The sequence below is a fragment of the Citrus clementina genome, unplaced genomic scaffold (assembly GCF_000493195.1).
Source record: "Citrus clementina cultivar Clemenules unplaced genomic scaffold, Citrus_clementina_v1.0 scaffold_6, whole genome shotgun sequence".
In the NCBI taxonomy this organism is placed as follows: domain Eukaryota; kingdom Viridiplantae; phylum Streptophyta; class Magnoliopsida; order Sapindales; family Rutaceae; genus Citrus; species Citrus x clementina.
The window spans coordinates 12,179,765-12,203,944 of record NW_006262139.1 but is presented as its reverse complement, the minus strand read 5'-3'; the positions used below and the strand labels follow the sequence as shown (position 1 = coordinate 12,203,944).

The 24,180-nt window shown below is 36.9% G+C and overlaps 1 protein-coding gene across 1 annotated transcript; it reads right to left on the bottom strand.

Moving 5' to 3' along the window:
- Nucleotides 1-22,380: 22,380 nt before the first annotated feature.
- LOC18038129 lies at nucleotides 22,381-23,256 on the bottom strand. Its single transcript, XM_024182547.1, has 3 exons — nucleotides 23,046-23,256; nucleotides 22,693-22,928; nucleotides 22,381-22,620 (listed from the first exon to the last, which is right to left on the bottom strand). Exons 1-3 carry the CDS (start codon nucleotides 23,254-23,256, stop codon nucleotides 22,381-22,383), a joined length of 687 nt encoding a protein of 228 aa, XP_024038315.1.
- Nucleotides 23,257-24,180: the final 924 nt, after the last annotated feature.

Below are 24,180 nucleotides of genomic sequence, written 5' to 3'. Positions count from 1 at the left end.
CAGATTACACTGTTGTACATGAAGACTCATTTAATTTAGGAATTGTCAAGGAAAAAATGGAAATTAGATTAAACAATGAGATTACTAGTATTTGTATGTATGTTAAGAGTAATATATAGTATTTACTCAAATTATATTAATGCCCTTAACAGTAAATTCAATTTGGATTATTTTATTAATAATTTATTAATAAAAAATTAAAGTGTCCAAAGCATAAGTTAGAGTGTAAGTAGCTCCGCCTCCAATGAATGGACAGTGATGAGAGTAAACGAGAATGAGAGGGGCTAATGTAGGGTAACTGTTGTTTATATGTATATATATATATTTTTTGGTTTGAACCATGAGGTGGTTCTGAGTGAGTTATAATTGTGGGAGGCACTTTTAAGTATGTACCACAATCCAGACTAATCCCCGTCCGCACCGAGTTGGCCCGTAAAAGATAAAGTGCTAGCCAAAGTGGTGACTTCATATGAAAGCAGGGCTTGAACCCCTGATTTTTGTTAAAGAGTGAGAACCGCTCACACCAATCAATTTTGGTTTTGTTTATTTATATTTTTTAAAGTAATGTTGGGTAATTGAAAGTGAAAAGGAAAGAAAATAACGACTTTGGATCATGTCGGGTGTGAAAGATAATGACAGTTAACGGGAGAGAAAAGTAACGATAAGACAAGAAAAATTTGGATGATGGACTGGTAAAGTTGAGAATACGCATGTTTTTAATAGAATAATAAGTCAATGGGCTACCCGCTAATTGGTAAAACTCGTACTCTCAAAGTTTTGGACGACATAGATTTAAGTCCCAATATATGCTTAAGATTTTATTTTTCTCTCAATTTAAACAAATAGATAGAAATAGATTTTTCTCCTATTAATGTGACTGGGTGGAGTAAGTTCTCTTTTAGAATTTATGAGGGTAGAAATTGGGTTGTGCTTTAGTAAAATTGATGGTAATAGGGTGAGAGTGAAAAATAGTTACAGGGGATGGAGAGCAAAATCTAATAAAGAGTAGTCTCCTTAAAATTTAAATTTTGATTCAAGCCTCAATAGGTAAGCGTTGTGAAAAAAGAAAAAAAAGAAAAAAAAAAAAAGAGAGGATGGTAACACCACTTTGTTCAAATGTCATTTTCCCGTGATGAAATTGGGAGCTCCATTGCCCATTGGGTTATATAAGTGCATGTTTACTATAGCTAATGTAATGGTTAAAAGTCTTATTTAATCTTATAAGTTCTTTTAAAAACTTATGCTATTATTTGATTTTATATTGAATAGAGCTTATGAGGATTAAATAAATTATTTTATCTCTATCAATAAAAACTCAAATTTTAGACTTTTGAAGTAAAAGTTGTGGAACTTTTTTTTAAAGAATTAAAATATCTAAAATACCCTTTATTTATTTTACATTCTTATTCATTACTTTATAATATAAATTTAAAAACTTAATCTATTGAAATAATTTTATACTTTTTAATAAAAATTTTCATTGACTACAAGATAATTCAAATATTATTAATAAAAAATTTATTTATAAAAATTTTACTAATAAAAATTGTATTGAAAAGAGCTTTCTTCGAAAAATAATGCTAAATCGAGCCCAAAAACACTCAATTGATTTCGCAAAATGTGGAATTGTGAAACATTTGATTCTAGATTTCTGAATAACAACAACTCATCCCCCAATTTGTAACGTAACATTTAAACCAAATGCCACGTCTTGACGTACAAACAATGGTGAGAAGTAAATCAAAGCCTATAAACAAAAAATCAACATCGAAAAGAATTTTTATTTTACCTCAATAGAAAAACATAAACATGCGGTTTCTTCTTTCACAAAATTGATGGGTATACTTTGAACAAAAAGCAAAACTTAAAATTCATTTTTGAAGGTGTTGATACGGAAAAACCACCTCAACAGTTGAATTTATTTTATGGGGAATAATAGCATGAATCCAAGTTCAAACTACATCATAATCGCAACTTTCTATAATTGCCAACCATAGGACACATTTTAGGACATTCTAGTAGGGGTTCCGGTGAAAATCCTTTGCTATTTAAGTCAAATGTTTTGTTTATAAGAAAAAAGAAAATGAAAAAGAGAAACTAGAGGTGATTTAAAATCAAGGAATTCTTGGGTGGTGGTGTTGTCAATTTCGTAGAAAATAGGAAGGGTTTAAGACTAGTCACTTGTAGAGTTTTTAGTTGATTTTGCTAACCCTTTCCTCTGATGCTCTTTTCCGCTTAAATAGACTCTTGGTTGTGGGTGATTAGCTCCTTAGTTTCAGCCCACTCTCTTGAGCAGTTGCAGCTAGTTGTCAGTTGAAGGCGGTTAAAAAGTTGTGATACACGGCTTCCTTAAAATATAGGCCACGTTATCCTGACCAATAATTTTCCATGTAAACCTGGCATATCCTCAGGTCGGACAAATAAATTTTCAAGCCGAACTACTTCACTTCCAGATCGGATTGATGGATTTTCAGGTTGCTCAAATAAACTTAAGGTCATATTTATCAACCAGGTCATCCATGTAGGCTCTAGGTTGTACTTATAAACTAGGTTGCCAAATTAATTTGGTTCGGTTCTATAATTTAGTTCGGTTTGGTTCGGTTCGGTTCGGTTCCATTTGATTTTATCTGATATATTCATTATTTAATAAAAAAATAATATAATAATACACTATTAATACAACAATAATCTTGAGTCTATAAATTAGCAAACAATAAACAACATAATAAAATTTAACAATAGTAAATTAACATAATAAATTCCAAAACAATCTAGAAATGCATAAATAATAACCAATATAATTAAATCTAACAATAATAAATTAAAATAACAAAGTTCAACAATAAAATAAAGTGTATGCTATGATATATATATAATATAATGTATTAATTAACAAACAAAAATAAAAAAGATAAATTATGAACAATTCACCCACTTGCCCTTTCTGGGTTTAAAGCCCGTTTATTTTAACTCCCCATACATTATGTTTATTGTTTGCCTCACTTAATCTCCTGCTCGGCATTAATCTCCTGACTCCTCTCACTATACTCATTGATGAAGTCGACCAAAGCTTGAGTCTTAATTGTCGACCTCGGTTGGTAATTGATGTATGATCTTTGTAAGATTTGTCTCAAAGGTTGATTGGTGACAACCACAGTCTCGTGAGCTTAGAAATATAGCCTCAGCTTTCTCGTAGCTACAACTAAGCCATAAATTATTTTTCTAAAATAAGGTATCTTACTTCCGCCTCTGTAAGAGATCTGCTCGTGTAGTATACCAAACGTTGAACTCCGGCCTCTTCTTTTACCAAGACTGTGCTAGTTGAGTAATTCGAGACTGCCAAACAGAGTAAAAGTACGTCACCCACTGAGGGCTTAGCCAGAGTTGGTACATTAGCCAAATATGCCTTTAGTTGTTAAAAAACTGCCTTACATTCCTCTGACCACTTCAATCTTTTTCCTTTCTTCGTTAACTAAAAAATGGATGGCATTTGTCTGATGCCTTCAAATATGAACTTACTCAGCACGGCAACTTTCTTAATTAGGTTCTGAATATCTTTATAGTCCTTCGGTAACCTCATCTTAAGGTTGACCTCGATCTTTTTCGAATTAGCCTCTATTCCTATTTGACTAACCAAGAAACCCAAACACTTTTCTCGGTTCAGCTCATCTGAATAGCACCTCAAATGTTTCACGCAAATCCACTACATGGTTGGTTAGCTGAACGGACTTGATTGTCATGTCATCCATATACACCTCCATCGTTTTATCGATCAAGGGTTTGAAAAGCTTGTTTACGAACATTTGATATGTAGCATCGATAATTTTTAATCCAAACGGCATCACACGATAACAATGCAATCCGTAGTCAATCACAAAAGTTATATTTTCTTCATTAGTAGTCGACATACAAATCTGGTTGTAACTTGAAAATGCGTCTATAAAACTCATCAGGCCATGACTTGCTGTTGAATCTACTAATTGATTAATCTTTGGGAGAGGAAAACTATCTTTGGGACAAGCTTTGTAGAGATCGATAACGTATTCACACATATTTTATTTTTCAATTGTCTTTTTAACCATTACTACATTCGAAACCCATTCCGGTTAATCCATTTTCCTTATCTACCTCATCACGGATGGCCTTATGCCTTTCCTAATTGAACACGCTCCTCTTCTGCTTCACATGCTTGTGTTTTTTTTTATCTATAGCCAATCGGTGACATATAATCCGAGGGTCTATTCCCAGCATATTTTCATGATTCCATGCAAATATGTTGTTGTACTCTACTAATAAATTCTGAAGCTCATTGGAAATGTCACCTGTCATTTTATTCCCACTCTTACCACTCTGCTTGAATCATCTTCGCTCACTGGCACTTATTTCATTTCTTTATTAGGTCACTACTAGCACAATCTATTCTCATCTCATGGATCGAAATTCAAGATCTATATATATTCTCGCAACTGTAGCGTAATTGCTTATAACTACTTGTTGCTGGTCTTTAATTACTCTAACCCTACTTTAGACTCTCAACTTCACGCATTACATGTGGATTGAACTCACTGCTCCTGCTATTCTATTGAACGATCTGCCCAAAATAACTTGATAAGGGTTAAACTCATCAACTACCACCAATTTTACCATCGTCGTCTTTTGTAGTGGGCTAAACCCTATAGTCAATGGAAGGTCAATCACCCTAAAGGGAATCAGCTTTACTCCACTAAACCCTTTTAACAATGTTTGATAGGATCAAGCTTAAGGTCACCTATTTGTAAATCCTCCAACATTTGCTTAAATAAAATATCGACCCAGTTACCCCCATCTATAAGAGCCCGATTTAACTTCTGCCCTACCAAGTGTCATGATCCGCTTGTTTCCTTGTCGAATCGTGAGGCCTTAAATTCTAAATCCTACTTTCCAGGCCCTAAGTCAGCCTTGTACGTTTAAAATGTTGTTGGATTTGAAAGTAGGGAAGAATATTCACTCAAACTTGCTCAAGATGGGAGGAAAGAACTCTTATTGCTCAAAGGAAAGCTTACAATGCTTTATGTGCTAGATTTCTTGTGTGTTTCTTGCATGTGTTGGCCAAATGAGGCCTCTCCTATTTATAGAGCCTGGAACTATATCCATTACCACCGAACTCATTAATTATATAGAATTATCTACAATATGCATAAAAAGCCTCTATGATTCGAGAATCCTCATGGGTGGTGACACACACCAAAGCTTGTGAGAATACTTAGGGCATTACATTCTCACCCACCAAATCCAGAGATGTCATAGTCGACTCATTGTGGAAGTCTTTGATCTTATCTTGGAACTGTCACAAGTTGTTTATAGGATCCTAGCTTGCTTCGCTCTTGGATAGTCCTTTATATTTAACGAAGTACTCTTGGTACGGTGAAAAATTCTTTTTTTCGAACAATACAATCAGCCAAAATACTCTCTAGTTCTTTGTCATATACCATTATGTTGTCGAGTAGAGGGCGCTTGGACTGTCCTCGTATCAGATTTTCTGTATCCTTATGTTATAGCTTCAAATAACTAACATGAAAAACCGGATGAAGTTTAAACCAAGAAGGCAACTCTAGCTTGTATGATACATTGCCAACCCTGTTAATAACAGGAAATGGACCCTCGTACTGCTAAACAAAGCCCTTGTGCAGTGAGCAGGTAGACTTGTGTTGGGACAATAGAAGTTTAACTAAAACAAAGTGCCCCACATTGAACTCCACATGTCTATACTTGTTGTCCACTTACTCATGCCACAACTTAGCAACCTTTTATACCGTGAGACACCTCCCAATATAATTTGTAATGAATGTATATGGTGTTAGCAACTTCAGTCCTATGATCACCTCAAACGGGCTCTTAGAGGTAGACTCGCTCTGCTACAAATTGTAAGAAAATAAAGCGACGTCCAGCAACTTTGCCCAATCATACTGGTTATTGCTCACAAAATGCCACAAGTACAGCTCTAGCAAAGCATTCACTCTCTTCGTTTGCCCTTCAGTTTATGGTTGAAAGCTTGTAGAGAAGTGTAGCGCCGATCCTATAAGGTTGAACAACTCAATCTAAAACCTACTGGTAAATTGGTTGTCACGGTCACTAATGATGGATTTCAGAAGTCCCCAATACTTCACCACATGCTTAAAGAAAAGCTTGGCGGTGTCCTCTGCTGAGCACTCCTACGGAGTAGGAATGAAGGTAGTATATTTGAAGAATCGATCCACCACTACAACAATAGTCATAAACCCCTTGAACTGCAGAAGAAAAGTTATGAAATCCGTCGATATGCTCTTCCATGGTCAATCCGAAGGGGGAAGTGGATCAAGTAACCCCACGGGATATTGTTGTTCCACTTTATCTTGTTGGCATAAAAGACATGTCCTCACGAACTATTCCACGTCGCCTCGCATTTGAGGCCAATAGTATGCCGACTCTAGCAATGCTCGTGTTCGTCTTTGTCCTAAGTGTCTAACCCACTTGGTATCATGACACTCCTTAATCAAATTCTGGTTCAAGTTTCCCCACTTCAGAATATATACACGCCTTCTTTTGTTGTACAAAAGACCATCTTCAACCCAAAATTTCTTGGATTTCCCTTATTTCACAAGAGAAACCAACTGCTTGCTAAATAGATCATTTTCCATGCCCTCCTTTATAAGTGTGAGAAATTCTCCTTGTATCTTGCTCATGCTGGTAACTCAAGGCGTCCGCAACCATATTGACCCTTCCTGACTTATACTCTGAGACATAGTCAAATTCAACAAGAAAATCATACCATCTTACTTGTTCTGGACTTAGTTTATTTTGGCTTTGAAAGTAGCTAATCGCTATATTGTCCATCTTTACCATGAACTTGGACCTAAGTAAGTAATGTCTCTATGTGTGTAAACAATGCACTACTACAGTCATTTCTTTCTCTTGCATCGTACACCACCTCTCTGTATCATTTAGCTTTTGGCTCTCAAAAGCTGTGGGATGTTAGCCTTGCATCAACACAACTCTAATAGCAAAATCAGAAGTATCATTGTGTACCTCGGAAGGCAATGCATGGTTTGGTAGTGCTAAAACTAGCTCTTCTATAACAGTCTTTTTGAAGGCATCAAAGGCTTATTAGCTCTTCTCCGTCCATTCCTACTTGGAAGTCTTTAAGCAAGTTGGTAAGTGGAGCATAATGGCGGAATAACCCTTGATAAACCTTTTGTAAGGACTAAGAAATAACGCGACCTCATAACCTTCGTTAGCGATTCTCATTCGGCAATGGCCTTGACTTTAGCCTTATCTATGAATAATGTACCATCTCTGATTTTGTTGCCAAGAAAATCAACTTCCAACTTTGCAAACGAGCACTTCTCCTACTTAACATAGAGCTCATTGTCCTACCACACCTTGAAAATAGTTCGTAAATGCTCTGCGTGTTTTTTTAAAGTGTTACTATAGACCATAATATCATTAAGATATACTACAACAAATTGAAATCAAGGTACGGTTGGAAGATGCGGTTCAGGAGCGTCCAAAATGTGATTGGAGCATTAGTGAGGTCAAAAGGCATGACTATGAACTCGTACGCCCCATATGTAGTCACAAGCAGTCTTCGACTTATCTCTTTCCGCAATCCGCACTTGATAGTATCCTGATCTCAAATCAAGCTTGGAAAAGTACTTAGCCTGTCTAATTTGGTTGAAAAAGTTCGCAATCAATGGGATGGGATACTTGTTCTTCACGGTCAGCTTGTTGAGGGTCCGGTAGTCAATACACAATCGAAGCGAGCTATCATGCTTTTATTAAAAGAGAACCGGCACCCTATATGGTGCCTTTGAGGGCTAGATATATCTCGTATCTGGCAGCTCCTTAATTTGCTTCTGCAACTCCTCTAACTCCGGTGGAGACATTTGATATGGCGCTTTTACGAGTGGCTTGGCACTCGGCTCAAAGTCTATCTTATAATCCATTTTCCATCGTGGCAACAATTACTTTAGTAACTCGGGTGGCATCACATCCTTATACTCGTCAAGGACTAGAGTATCGCCTTCGATATTGGTTCTATGGCTGTGGTATTCTTCCCGTCATCAACCTAATGAATGGTAGCGAGAAAAGTCTCCTTATGCTGTTTGCAACCCTTGCTGATTTGCATTGCAGAAAATTGGGTTAGTGGTGCTACTTTACTCATGGTCAGAACCAAGCATGGGGCTCTCTCTAAGATGCGCATCAAGTTATATATTGGAAGTGACATGACATTGAACTATCGCAAGAACTCTATACCCAAAACTAAAGTAAAATCATTTACAGGTACGATGAAGAAGTTTAACTTACCACATCAAGTGCCTAGATGTAGCTGCACATCCCGTGCTACCTTGTTCAGTGGCTTGGTGTCCGCAATCCCGATCTTGAGCTAACCATCAGTTTTCTCAACTTTGAAACTAAGTCGCTTGACCTCATCCATCTTGATGAAGTTATGGGACGCTCTTGTGTCAATCAAGGCTTGAGCTCTTTTTGTGGCCTCCATATATATTAACGACTTGTCTTGCACATTCGCAGGAAGTTATTTGGCATTTAAAGCATTGAAAAGTTAAAGGCAACCCATATTGGAGGACTCAAATGGTGGCACTTTTGTTGCTTCTCTCTAGACTCGCTGCACATGGCGTTGACAGCCTTCTTCTTTAGGTAGTCCTTCATCCAATGGTCTCCATCGCAAATGAAGCAATTGTCTTGCGTTTAACCTCCTTTTTGCCATCTTTCGAGCCATCTTTCTTTTGTTGCGACTTTTTCTTGCCATCATGATGGCAGCTTGTCTTCCTTCGCTCCCCCCACATTTGCCATATTGGAGCTTATCATCATTCTTTGGCTTGGATGATTTATCTTTTGAAACTCCACAAGTATGTTTGCCTCAGTGAGAGCAGTGGAGATGTTATTCACTTAGCGCTGCTGAAGCTCCAGTTATGCCCACGGTTGGAGTCCTTCTATGGAGTTAAATAACAAGTCATCTGAGTTCATGTTATCGATTTAAAGTATTAGCTTCAAGAATTTATCGACATATCTCGAGATAAATCTCGTATGCTTTAGTTCCCTCATCTTCTTGTGAGCCTCATATGCCATATTCCCCCAATATAATTTCTTCTTTAACTCGCACTTGAGCAAGTGCCATGTGTTAATGATGCACGTCCTGCACACAATCTTTGTCTACATCCGCTGCCACCAAGCGGTAGCGTGATCTTCAAGATACTTTGTCGCAATGTTCACATTCTCTTGCTTGCCTTGAACATTGGTGGCTTCAAAGTATCTCTCCATGGACCACAGAAAGTTCTCAATCTCTTGGGAATCCCGCTTGCCCTTATATCTCCTTGGTCTCGACACTTTAACCTTCATTGGAGGTATAACATTGGTGGTGAGTACTCCGCTGGCCATCGCCTTCTTGTAAAGTGCCCAATCGCTCTTGGTCTCTTCAAGACCCGCGTGAAGTTCCTCTATTTGAGCCCTTACTGCCTCAATGGAGTTCATCACCACGGCTTGGAACTTTTTAAGACTTTAGCGTTACGTTAACACGTCTTGGTTCAAGTCACTCATCCACCCCTCCAAATGATCCACCTTCTCTATCTTCTGCTCAAAGATTTTTAAGTGCTCTATTATTTCGACGAAAACAATTTCCCAAGGACAAACCGATTCTCCATGGCGTTCAACATGTCCACAAACTTCTGCTCGTTTTTCTTCTTTTTCGCATTGGGATTTTGGTCTATTTCCCTTTGGTTGTTATGAGTGAAGTCCGACATTCTTCCTTTCAAACAACACAACTACCCTAAGAGTGATTATAGTTCTGATAATAACTATCACAACCACATGTTTCCTTGCTGAATCATGCTGCCTTCGGCACCAAATCCCACTCTATTGGCCTTAAGTGAGCCTTGCACACTCAAAACATTCATGGATTTGAAAGTATGGAAGATATTCACTCAAACTCGCTCAAGATAATAGGAAAAAACCCTTATTGCTCAAAAGAAAGCTTACTGTGATTTGTGTGTTAGATTTCTTATGTGTTTCTTGTGTGTGTTAGCCAAATGAGGCCCTTCCTATTTATAGAGTACAAGAAAGTGTCTAAATGGTGGCCTAGAACTATCTCCACTACCACATAACTCATTAATTATATATAATTATCTACAACATGCATAAAAGCCTCCATGATTCTAAAAACCTCGTGGGTGGTGACACACACCAAGGCTTGTGGGATTGCTTAGAGTGTTACACAAGGTAACTTTCACTACAAAAGCATCTTCATGTAGATAAACGACCGGTTCTTCATCTTTGTCTGTGAACATGATTGGCACTCTTTAAACCCGTTGTTTCTTTGGTATCGGAACATTAAAATTCATCTCTTAACTTTTCAGAGAATATCTATTATAATTTCTTATCAAAAAGTTTGGGTCTGTTACTAGGGTTAGCCTTTTTGTGATCATCATCGTCGTATTATCTCTGATGTTCCCTATTTTCGCACTTTTTTTTAGTTATCCACATACTCCTTTAGATATTGATTTTGCACTAGCCACTCAATCTACTCTTCAAGTCTATTTAATCTATGGTCTATGTCCAGACACTTTGTGAAATTTGTAATACTTGTAGTGAGCATTTTCACCTAAAATCCCTATGATCTGCTTTGACAGGCTTAGTAGTCCTTTATCTTTTATCGCATCATATATTTATACTCTACTCGTGTTCAAAGGTTTGTATCTCTTGCCTTGCTCTACCAAGCTCACCCTATGATCTGATCTAGATCCTCTCCGACCTATAGGCAGTAGCACCCTGTTATACTCTCTTACTCGGTTCTCTCGTTCGTTCATCTCATAGTTATTTTCTCTTTCTCAGCCATTTCCTATTAATGAGACTTCTCTTCTTTCACGATTTCTTTCCTAATCTGGAGCTGGTCTTTCTGGTCGTCTATAACTAAGCCTATCATTCGAGTTCTTTTCAAGCTATACCCAAAGTTATCTCTTCTCCTTCTTGGTTCTCCCCCTCTCTACTCTTTCATTCTCTTATTTTCTTCTTTTGCATCTTTAGTTTTCAATCCAATTTTTCCTGATCTTACACCTCAGCATATGTTGCTATCCCTTTACTATATAAGTTATTCTACAATCGATTGATTCTTAACCCTTTCTTTAATCCTTCTAGATCATTTCGGTGATTAAAGACCCCTAGCTCAGTAACATCTTTATAATACTTAGTCGCAAAGCTTCTCAAACTTTCAAACTCTCCTTGTACCAATTTTTTCAACCTATTTGAATCATACTCTGGTGTGCATGAACCTCTAAACAGGGGGCTGCTACCAAAGGTTTCGTCAGGCCTTCGTCTAGAAGCTTGACATTTTCTACAATGTCAACCTTGGCCCTGTCATGGCTGAGCTTGACCGCAGGCCAGGTTTAGCAGTTGAGGCTGTGTTTAGGCCCAACTGCTTAATATAGAATACTTATTTATCCCAACCTTATTAAGGTAACTTGTTTTCATGTTTTTGGTTATTGAGCTCGAGCATAAATAATTTATACGTTGTTTTTTACTGGTAGATAGACATTATGATAAATCAATCACTTTTTTTTTTTTGCTTATTATGTGAACATTGCTAGGACTATATTGGTGGGATTTTTAGGATTTTGAACCTTTAAACTGTAGTAATGACTATGGTCTAGATGAATATGACCATTTTGGTTTAGAATATCTTAGATTATGCAATAACGAATTGTTAATATCAGAACAATTGTTAATATCATAATAAGCTACGTCAATAGTAAAGTACAATCATTTGTATCTTGCTGTTGCTGGTTTCTTCAGTTGAATGATATGTTATCTTGCACTTGTCCCTTTTATGTCAGTAAACTGACTGAATGTTTTTGTGGTTATTGGTACACCTCTTTATATTATATTTATCATTCTAGATACAATTGATATGTAAATTCTCGATCATCATTATTATTAGTTTGATATATGTTTCTTGATTAATCATTATCTTGTCTCTAATTTCAAAATTATATTTTGTGCATATTATATCACATGAGCTGAAGTGACTAACCATGGGGATGAAGACAATGATCCATCTTGTCACTAATTTTTGAAGTACCGAGATTTTGGGAGCTCAAGAAAATGTCACCAACTACTACCAGGAGAATGATGATCCATGGACGCACTATCAACCTTGCTGCCCACCACTTCTCCATTTGCATGCTTCTGAAGGTTTCAATTAGTAATTTACCTTAGAAGCATTTTTTATCCTCAGTTGACTGCAATGTAAAAGATTCAAGGTAAAGCTTTTGAAGAAACTCAAGAACGTTTTCCATAAATAGTTATTTGGGCCTCGATGTTACTGTAGCTTTTTATTACATGGTGTATAAACAATAGGGTGTTTGCATAAGGTACTTTTATTTTAGATGTTCTATTACCTGTTCAGTTTTGTATAGCCTGAATGATAAGATATTACACTAGAAAGCAAATGTGGCAGCTTCAAATCATTCTGACCTATTAAATTTGAATTTTAATCCTTGAATATATGATTTTGATAGACCCTCGGTTTTGTTGTAAATGAAATAGATAATTTGACAGGAATATGAATATGTGTTTTATTAAAATTAAAGGAAATAAGCTAACAGCCAGGTAGTTTGAGAGACCTGGTTCTCTCCCAGAGCTAAGGCTCAATACAAATAATTCTCGAAATCCCTATACTTTCCCTTGTGCCACTTTTTATTGCCTACATATTATCATAAATAACTCCTACCCATAATTACTCAGATTCCATGACCATTATGACAGATATTGGTAACCATATCCATATCAGAATAATGTTCCCAAAATTGCCCGTAAATTAAGGTAATTAACAGCTAAGTACTTCATTTCTTGCGTCATGCATATGTGTACCTAATTGGTGGCCCATCATTACCCATTGCCCATGCTTTCACCTTGACCTCAAGGGGAAGCAGAAGAAATTAGTGTTGAATGGTGTCAAACTACTCTTGAGTGGCCTCAAACAGAGGTAAGTCTTTCCATTAAATCAAAACTTCAACAAGAGCAGGTCGGTCATTGTCAAGATGGCTCACTCCAAGAACTTTAGCAGGCTTTATTAACAATTCTAGGTCAGGTGACAGCTGTGGTGGCAAGAGAGGAGAAGAATTAGTCACCCCATGAGCTCGGCAAAGCTGGGAAACATGAAAGACCGGGTTGATAGATGAGCTGGGAGGTCAGGACAACTTATATGCCATTATACCTACACGAGCCACAATTTCAAAAAAGCCACAGAAACGTGGAGCAAGTTTCTCATTGTGTCGGTTTGCCAAAGATTTCTAGCAATAAGGTCGAACTTTACAAAAACCTTCTCTCCCACCTCAAACTCTTCATCTCGCCGTTTAGCATCAACCTTGGACTTCATCTTCTGTTGAGCACGCAAGAGATGTAGTTTAAACTCATCTAACTGTGCATCTCAATCCTCTAAGAGTTGCTCCACTGACGAGACTGGAGTACTCCTTGATTTATAACGGATGAGGGGTGGTGGATCCGGCCGATAGAGTGCTTTGAAAGGAGTACAATTAATGGTGTTATGGTATGTGGTATTATACTAGTACTCTGCCTAGGCTAACCATTTGCACCAAACCCGTGGTTTCTCTGGGACGTAGCATCGCAAATATGTCTCTAAGTAACGATTCACCACTTTGGATTGCCTGTCCATTTGAGGATGATACGCTGTACTACGGCGCAACTCTGATCCTTGGAGGCGAAATAATTGCTGCCAAAAGTGACTGAGAGAGACTTTGTCGCGACTAGAGATGATAATGCTAGGTACCCCATGTAAGCAAATGATTTCTCGCAAGAATAACTCTGCCACTGTTCGAGCTGTAAATGGGTGTTTCAAAGGCAAGAAGTGGGCATATTTGGCCAACCTGTCAACCACCACTAGTATTGTATTCATACCTTCTAATTTGGGCAGCCCTTCTGTAAAATCCATTGTTAAATCCTCCCAAACTTGGTTAGGTAAAGAAAGGGGGTGTAACAACCCTGCCGATGACATGGACATAGACTTGCTTCTTTGACATACGTCATACTGCTGCACCTATTTGAAAACGACCCCACACATGGCAATCCAAAAAAAATCAGCAACTATTCTTTTATAAGTACGTTCCTTTCCAGAATGTCCACCCATAGGGGATGATTGGTACTCCTTCAAAATAGAAAGTAACATGGTGGAATGCTTGGACAACATCATACGCCCTTTATAGAAAACCCGAGCATTTTCCAAGGAAAATCTATTAGCTCGCATTCTTTTTTACTACAGGTCCATCTTCAACTTTGTTCAAAATTCGTCCTTATCAATTTCCCCCTACAAAGCCTCTCAATCTAACCACTATATGCCCACCAGCTGGTGTAACTCTGTAGGAAGTAATACTCTCGATAATGTATCAGCCACCTCATTGCTTGTACCCAGTTTATATTGAATTTCGGAGTCATACCAAGTAACTTGGCCATCCATTTTTGATAATCAGGTGCCACGATTCACTGCTCCAATAAGTGTTTCAGGCTTTGTTGATCAGTTCGAACTACGAATTTCCTCCCAACCAGCTATGGGCACCATTTTTGAATATTAAAGACAATAAACATCAATTCTTTTTCATAAATCAGACGCAGCTTTGCTCGTTGCCTTAGCCCTTAGCTGTAATAAGCCATTGTCATTCTTCTTGCATCAAGACGGCACTTAAACCATATCCCGATGCATCGGTTTCAATGACGAATGGTTTAGTGAAGTCTGGAAGAGCTAAAATAGAAACTGTGGTCATAATTTTTTTAAGAGCCTCAAATGCCTCCATAGCCTCCTTATTCCACCCGAAACGATTTTTCTTCAATTGCTCTATAAGAGGCCATTCAATCAATCCATACCCCTTGAAAAACTTACGATAATACCCTATAAGTCCTAGAAAGCCTCGCAATTCTCGAATTGACTGTGGTACTGGCCATTCAAGCATGGCTTGTATTTTAGAGTTATCTACCTCCATGCTATCTCCGGAGATTATGTACCCTAAATATTCTAAATGGGTACAAGCGAATGAGCACTTCTTGTGATTTGCATATAGTCGATGCTTTATGAGAAGCTGTAAGACCATTGCCAGATGACATGCATGTTCTATCATACTACGACTGTATACTAAGATGTCATCAAAAAAATACTAACACAAAATAACGAAGGTATGGTCGAAAAACCTGATTCATTAGTGCTTGAAATGTTGCAGGTGTATTAGTTAGCCCAAACGGCATGACCAAGAATTCGTAATGACCCTCATGGGTTCGGAAAGCCATCTTAGGAACATCTTCAGGCCGTACTCGAATCTGATGGTATCCAGATTTCAAGTCAAGCTTAGAGAACACAGTCGCTCCATGTAACTCATCCAGCAACTCATCAATCACGGGTATGGGAAATTTATCTGCCATTGTCTCTTTTTTCAAGGCACGATAGTCCACACAGAATCTCCAGCTCCCATCCTTTTTCTTTACTTAACATTGGACTTAAAAAAAGGCTCACACTAGGCTGTATGATCTTGGCGCCAACATCTCCCTTACTAATCGCTCAATCTCATCTTTTTGTACTTGAGGATATCGATAAGGAATGACACTAATAGGTGAAGTTCCTTCCTTTAAGATTACGGCATGCTCCTTTCCAAGAAAAGGTGGTAAGTCCATAGGTACCTCAAACAATTCCTTAGAATTTTCTAACACTGTCTCAATCTCATGGGGAATAACAATTGTTTCTTCTGTGGCAATTCTTACTGCGACGATCTCCACTACATATCTGTATCCTTCGTGTTTAATAGTATGACACATGGCTTTAAGTGATACCAATGTTTTGTGTAATGAGGGATGCCCTTGTAAATTCACCGGTGTATTTGTTGGGAAAATATGCTCTTTAAAAGCATATGTGTTTATTTGATTGTAATAAATAATTTTTCTGATTAATAAAATAAATGAGGTATTTTATTCAAGTATATTAATTACATTAATATTTTGAGTATAGTTCATTTAATCATATTATATGTATTTATGTGATCACCATGTTGATTCACAAAAGAAATAAATACAAGTTATCTTATGATTAAATAAATTAAGTTCGCAGTTGATAAATAAAGTTGAGCACTTTATTTAGGTATAGACTATAATAAATTCATTGAATGATTTGTCTTAACCATGTATGAATTTATTGATGTAGTACGACTAAATTGAACATGATCACATATAAGATTTAATTAACTTTATAATAACTGTTAGACTTATTAAATTTTATAGGCATTGATTTTACTGTAATCTTAATCTTGAATTAGTTATGATTTCATGATTGTAATTGTTATTCTATTTGAGTTACCAATGGGCACGACACACATTTATAGTCAAGATTACCTGGTATCTTGGTGGGAGCAATTATGAGTATTGGAGTTATATATTAACAATATAGAATTTGTGCAACACATCTCTTGATGGGTTTTCAGCACTTGATCATAGAATTTTCTTGCCAGAGTGTGTCAACATATTTAGTATATTCAAAATGATCATTAGAGAAAACCAATAAGTATCAAGGAATAAGATGTAATTAAATTTATTAGACAACTGAGATATCAATTTAATTAACGATGTGGTACAAAGGATTATACAGTAAAGAAATCAATATGGCATGGGTCGAATTATTATTTGAAAACACTATCCTAGATAACATACAATTATGGAGGTCAATTCCAATCTTTTAGTGGAGTATATATGGTATTAAATAATTGGGCTAATTTAATTACAGGACTAATTATTGTAGCCACTATTGTATGAACCTATTTAATCCCTGGGTTAGCTCATTTAATTGACTGCCCTGCTACTGGTTTAATAAGTAAGATAACTAGCTATTTAGTTTAAAAGCCTAAATATAATATTTAGTAGGAGACTCCATTTAATATACTTGTTTGTAAGGGGTCTTGCGTTATTTTATAAGGTGGGCCCCTATAACACATGAACAAGTAACACCACTTTTAGTTTTATTATTTTTTAATTTAAATCAAATGTGATTTAATGGAATTAAAAAATTAATAAATATAGAGCCTAAGGTTTCCACCAAATAGAGATATAAAAATGCTTATTTTCTCTAAAAGAAAAGGGAGGCCACAATATACAGATTAGAGAAAAAAAGTTTTTCTCTCTAATTTTGAGAGAAATATTTTCTCTTGCTAGTTCTTTTAATGGTGATAAAAGCGCCCACACGTTTAGTGCAGATCAATCTTGAGTCATAACCTGAAAGATCATTGATGACGGATCGTGATCTAATAGGAGTGGTGGTGACGGATCGTGATTTGGGAGCCTAGATTAATTCAATGAAATAGCCAAATCGGATTGTCAATGTATGATTTTCTAGATTACGAATTCATATGTATTGTATGAGATTGATCCTAAAAGTTTTTATAAAATTTAAAAAAACTGATTTTTCCCAATAGTATTTCTCGTATTAAATTTCATAGAGTGAGTCTTCCAATTAATGTGAGTCGCTTCCAAAGTCTTCAACCAATGAATTCCCATGATAATGTCAGTAATACCCAGATCTAGAGGTAAAAAATCTTCTACTATCTCCACTCCTTGTAAAATGAACCCTACACCTCGGCAGATCCCTTGAGCTTTGGTGGCTGAACCAGTTCTCAAAATCACCCCGTAAGGTTCTGTATTAGTGATGGGAAGTTTCAAGACTAAGACAACCTCGTTTGAAATAAAATTATGTGATGCGCCGCTGTCGGTAAGTACGACCACCTTCTTATTATTAATCTCGCCCGCCAATTTGAGCGTTTTAGGTGAAGTGAGCCCCACCACCGAATTTAATGACACCTCCACCACTTGATTTTTAGCCCCCTCCGTTGGCTTGGACTCCAGTTCTCTTTCCTGACCCACATCTTCCACCGCTTGTGCCTCTGCTTCATATTCTTGAAGTATAACCACTTGTAGTTCTTGCTTCCTACAACGATGTCCTGGTGAAAAATTTTCGTCACATTTATAACACAGGCCACATTCTTGATTGGATTGCAATTCTGCCTCTGTTAATTTTCGAAATCCTTGGCCTTCGTGAGCTTTTGTTGGAACTGTAGTCTCCAATGTTGTAGTGCCTCACCCCATTTGAGTTCTAGTGGGTAAGTAATTAGAATGTCCAGGCCCACGTGTGTAACTTTTAGACTCTAAATTTTTTGCTTTAATTTTCATTGCCAATCCCATAGCCTTTTCAAGCCCATTTGGACCCAATACCTTTAATTCAGCCCGTATGTCACTCCCCAGCCCATTTATGAATGTAGACTCCAAAACCTGTTCAGAAATATCTTTTAACGTGGAAGCCATTTGCTCAAACCGTCTTCGATACTCCCTCACGGATTCGTTTTGTCTAAGAGCCGAAAATTCCTTATACATAGAGCCATTGGGTAGAGATCGGAACCTCAAAAGGAGTTGGGATTTGAGTTCCTCCTAACTCAGGAATGGTCTTCTCTAGGGATGGAAAATTTTTTCAGACCCGGCGCGGACCCGGATAAACCTGGACGATCCGGTCCGGGTTAAACCCGCCCCAGGTGCATAAAAAAACAGATCCGGGTAGCATTTTTTCAAACCCGGATACATGCGGGTCCGGTTGCGTGTTCAACCGAACCTGAACCCGCACTACAGTATTAATAATTTATTAATTAATTAATTTTTATTATTAAATATAAATATAAAAGCCAAAAGAAAAAAAAAAGAAAGAAACGAAAAGAAACCCTAAATCCCCACCCCAGCCGCCACCTTTATTTTCCTCTTCCTCAACATCAATTCAATTCATCATCATCCACCCATCGTCAATTCATCATCAACAATAATAACAATCAATATCATCCTCAACATCAATTTAAATCATTGTCAATTCATCATCGATCATCATTAAAAGCAACAAACAATCTTTGGCACCATCAAATTCAACCTTATCTCTCATCTCTCATTAAATTTGATCACATTTCTCTCTTGTTCTTGGATGTTGGATCTCAAACCTTGCTCGCTGCTCTCATGGCTGCCGCCTCCTGGACTCGCAGGTGCCTCAACCGACACCTCAAAGAAACTACTAATCCACTCTTGCCAGCGCTCGATCTCATCTCTCTCTTGTTCGTGGATGCTGGATCTCTAACCTTGCTCATTGCTTTCATGGCTGCTGCCTCGTGGACTCGCCGGTGTCTCAACCGACACCTCAAAGAAACCGCTAATCCACTCTTATACAGAGTCAAAAGGGGCACGCACAAAGGCTTCATTGTTCCAGCCTCCAACTTTTCGGGTTTAAAACCCGCAATCCGGAAACCCGAATTTTTTCAGGTTGAACCCATACCGGACCCGGAGAAAGAAAATGTGGGTTTTTATTAGGATCTGGGAAGGAGAATTGGCATCCAGGTCCGGAACCGGAAAGGCCAAACCCGGACTCAGACCTGGTTTTTGCCATCCCTAGTCTTCTCTGGTTCTCCCATCCAAACCAGATCAAGGCTTCCCCTTCAAAACTGATAATGGTTGTCTCCAATTTCTCTGTGTTAGTCATCCGATGCAAGGCAAAATATCTCTCTGCCTTTAATATCCAATCGTCGAAGTTCTCTCTATCAAAGGAGGAAAGTTTAATTCGTCTAGGCCAGAGATCCCACCGAGCGTTAAGCATCATCTCTCTGCCATGGTTCTCATCTATTGCCTCGTCAGTCTGCTTCGGAGTCTTGCCCGCCGTCGATGATTGTAATATGCCATTCTCGCGCTTCGCCTCCTCTTGTATCTGAACGACCTGATCAAGCTTCTTCATCAAGGCAGCGATTCCTTGCTCCAGGTTAGGGATTTTCTGGAATTCTTGTTTGATTACACCTAACTCCCCCTGTACCGACATCACCACCTCTTCCATGAACTCCACCCGTGATTCCATCCTCGTGACCATATTCCCAGAGCCTGCTCTAATACCAAATGATAGACCCTCGATTTTGTTGTAAAGGAAATAGATAATTTGATAGGAAAGGGGATATGTGTTTTATTGAAATTAAAGGAAACAAGCTAACAACCAGGTAGTTCGAGAGACCTAGTTCTCTCCCAGGGCCAAGGCTCAATACAAATAATTCTCAATATCCCTACACTTTCCCTTGTGTTCCTTTTTATTGCCTACATATTACCATAAATAATTCCTACCCATAATTATCCAGATTCCATGACCATTATGGCAGATATTGGTTACCATTTCCATACCGGAACAATGTTCCCAAAACTGCCCGTAAATTAAGGTAATTAGCAGCTAGGTACTTCCTTTCTTGCGTCGTGCATATGTGTACCTAATTGGTGGCCTATCAGATTTTTTGACCAAATAGGATGCCTCCCATGACTTGAAATAGGTTGCATTGTGAAGCCAATGGTATTTGACCAGCAATACGTCACAAATGCAGGAGGACATGCATGAGCAAGATTTTTGAAGCTCTTTGGGAATCATGTTCCGGTTTGTGGAGGGCTGTTCATCAACATCCTTCAGCTTATGAACACATGAGCATCTGCTCTGTCTTTATGTTTGGAATCAGTTAACCTGATTGTCATGGATGCAGATATAGAACCTTAACTGAATGACAATGGTCTGAGAAGGTAAAATCTGATAATGGATGAGACAAAGCTTCAGAGCTTTGCCTTCAGACATGTGGACAGGTAAAAAGAACCCCAAACAGCCATCTGATTTTTTTAAATTTGCTTTGCAGTTTGAGAGGAGGGAAAATAAAGGAAATTCGGTACAGAATTGTCACACTGTTGACTACAGTCTCCATATGTTCATTTGAGCCTGGAAACGGATATTTCAATCTCAGGCTTTGAGCCTAATACTGCAAGTGATTAACTAAGACATAATGAAATCTGGAAAACATTCAGATTTCCGAAACCACAGAAGCAGCAGAAGAAACAGAGAAAACTGGGGTAAGAGATACCAGGCTTCAAATCCTAGGACATATTATTCAGACTAAGAGAATTTGTATTGTATTGCAGAAAAATAAAACTGATGTTAACTATCTTTTGAACAAACAGGATATCAAGGTGGTCAACAAATTGATGAAAAAAGTTCCTCAGTTTCTAGTCTATGTGAAATTCATGCCTCCAGCTACAGCTCTCTAATAACTTTTCCCCAAATCTTCTATGTTGCGGAACTCTTCTAATGTAAATTGCTAAGTGGAGCCTCCTTTCAAAGGTACCCTAATGAAGAAGTGATGGGGCGTCAGGGTTGATAGTATACCAATGGATCGTGATTCTCCTAGTAGTTGTTTGTGACAATTTTTTTTTGAGCTCTCGGAATCTATACGTGCAGTCGATGCTTCTGAAATTAGAGTCAAGTTCAATCGTTACCTTCATCTCCACAAGTTGTCATAATAACAGATGTATATGAAAAAATGTAATGTTGAATGAAAACCTACATGTCGGTTGTATCATCATAAATGTGTAAAGGTGATAACAATAACCAACATAATTCATTTAGTTTGCTGATATCAAATAGGCAAGTGGTAAGCAGCGTATCGAATGATGGCTATAGCCAAGATATTGCATTCAACAGAATTTCATCCACAGAATTTCGTCAGTTTCCAATAATTATTGAAAAATAAATCTTTTTGAGTAAACAATACTTGGCTACAATATGCTCCCAATAATACCTTATTTTTCAAAGGAGCTTCTGTTTATTCTTTACTATAATCTAAGTTGAGGAGACTGGACATGTTTTTATTCACTACGTGATAATAATTCAATAAATAAGGGAGTACTCCAGAAACACTCAATAGTTATATAAGTTCTTACTTGTTAATCCTAGAGTAGAGTATTCTTCCTTATCCATTCACTAGTTGCTAGAATATTACAATTGGTTAAAATATATATGTTGTAATGAGTGAACAGAAACTGAGAAAAGAAGCAAGAGCAACTTCCCTGGCTGATCCACATAATCAATAATTATAATCATAAATTGAATAATGGTAAACCAATTTTCATTTGAAATATGTATACAAGTAATCCAATCAAAGCAAGAAGAAGACAATTGATGACAGCACTGAAATAATTACCGCATTTTATGCACATGGTCATCAACGTTCTACAAATTAGCTAACAATACACCTAAAAGAGTTCAAGTCAACCCGTCTCTTCACTTGATCTATGGTCAGCCCCTCAACCTGCATCACATCCCCGATTTGCTTCGGAGTAGCCACTGCTCGTTAAAATTAAAACCAAAAGAAAATAAAATAAAAATTAGAATAAATTTAAAATCAATGATAAGAGCAAGAAGAAAAAAAAACATGATCATCCATCATAAATGTCTTATGTAGTAAGAATGGACCTCGTTCTCCGCCAAGGGAATTAAGAGCCTCTAGAAATCTTGTATGCACTATGCAGTTGCGGTGTCCAGGATCTCCCTTTGTTCTTCATTGTTTGTTCTGTTAACGGATTCGAGTGATAATTTGGGGTGACAGGATCGGTCCGTAGATTAAAGCTACAGAGATTAGCAGGCTCGGTTACGCTTTGAATTTCAAGGGCCGAACTTCTATCAGCGGCCATAGTTGGCGCCCGATTGATGGATGACTGAGTGAGATTTGCCACCTGCGTCATTACCAAACTTACAAAATATAACGAAAATTTTTTATAGTTACATCTAATTTAAATATTTTTTACCAGGGTAGTATCAATGATTGTTTTTTGCTTCTTGTGATCATGAGCAGGGTTCCAAGGTTCAGGATCAGATTCAGCAGGAGAGTTCAAATTGATCATTAGATTTTTCCCTTTTCTGTTATGAACATCCGAGAGAATCATTTGTTGATTCTCATAATACTTCCTCTTCATAGAATTTTTGGTTTCGGGTTCCTTAAGATTCTTTATGTTCATGATCTCCTTCTTCAGGGTTTCAATAGCTATATGTATATAAACACAAAAGCACAAAACCGAATTAAACAAATACAAACAAGCATTCACATTTATACAACATGCAAAAATTAAAACTGAACCATTTTCTTCAAAGATAAATATACCCTCGATTAGAAGCAACTTGCACTGAGGAAGCTCAAGTTTAGAGGCCGCAATCCTCGCTAATTCTCCTTCATACTTGAGAAGATAATCATTCAAGACCGATAATTTGTCCGATACGCTGTTCATTTCTGACAGATCTTTGACCAAATTGTAAATGGTTTTTGGATCATAAGATGTCTTAAGACTCAAGTTGAGACTTAGCCTTGAACTCATTTTTTATCTCTCAAAAAAAACAAAAATATCAACTACTCTCTCTTTCTTTTTTCTATAACTCTTAAAAATCTGTAGTGATGATGAGAGCTATAAGGGTTGTTGGAGAGTTATATAGAAAAAGTGAAATGAGAGCCCAAGGTATTCTCCCAAAAGACAAATTGGATTACATACAATAGATTCTCATGCAGTACTCTTTAATTGATTACTATTATTAGGGAAAACTATCGAAACACCCTATTGTTTGTTAAAATTAATCATTTCATCTGCATATTTCAAAACCAATCAAAATTTCCATGCCGTTAAAAGTTTCGTTATTTTTTAATTTTTTTAGAGAATTGGAAATTTATTTCGATCAATGGTGATTTTCACTGTATTAGAGGTAAAATAGTAAAAGACAAAAAAAAAAGCTGAAAATTAATCAGATCTGTTCATTGACAAGGAAAATTTTTTTTATGAGTTTTGAAATATGGTGGGAAAATGATTAATTTACTAAAACATAGGAAGGTTTTTAACTTTTTTTTGTTGGTATTTTTGGAATGAAAACGAAAAAAAGGAAATTCTACCGGTACAGTAAGTTTTAGTCACCGAGTTACGTATTCAATATGCAAACTCAGTCCTATTTAGTATATTTTATACGACAACTCAATCTGTCACTGAGTTAATAATGGCTTATTTAATGGAATCTACCGTATGTTATGCAATAACTTTTATTTCAGTCACGGTTATAGATTTTTTTTAAAAAAAAGGTAAAATAAGTAAATTAATATAAGAGTAATAAATTGGTGTTTTAAAATTGTTAAACAAAACAAACAATTGTAAATCAACATTAAACTTTAAATAAACAAAAAACAACTTATGTATTTAACTTAACTATACAAAGGAAAAGATCAATTATCAATAAAAAAAATAAAAAAATATATGAAA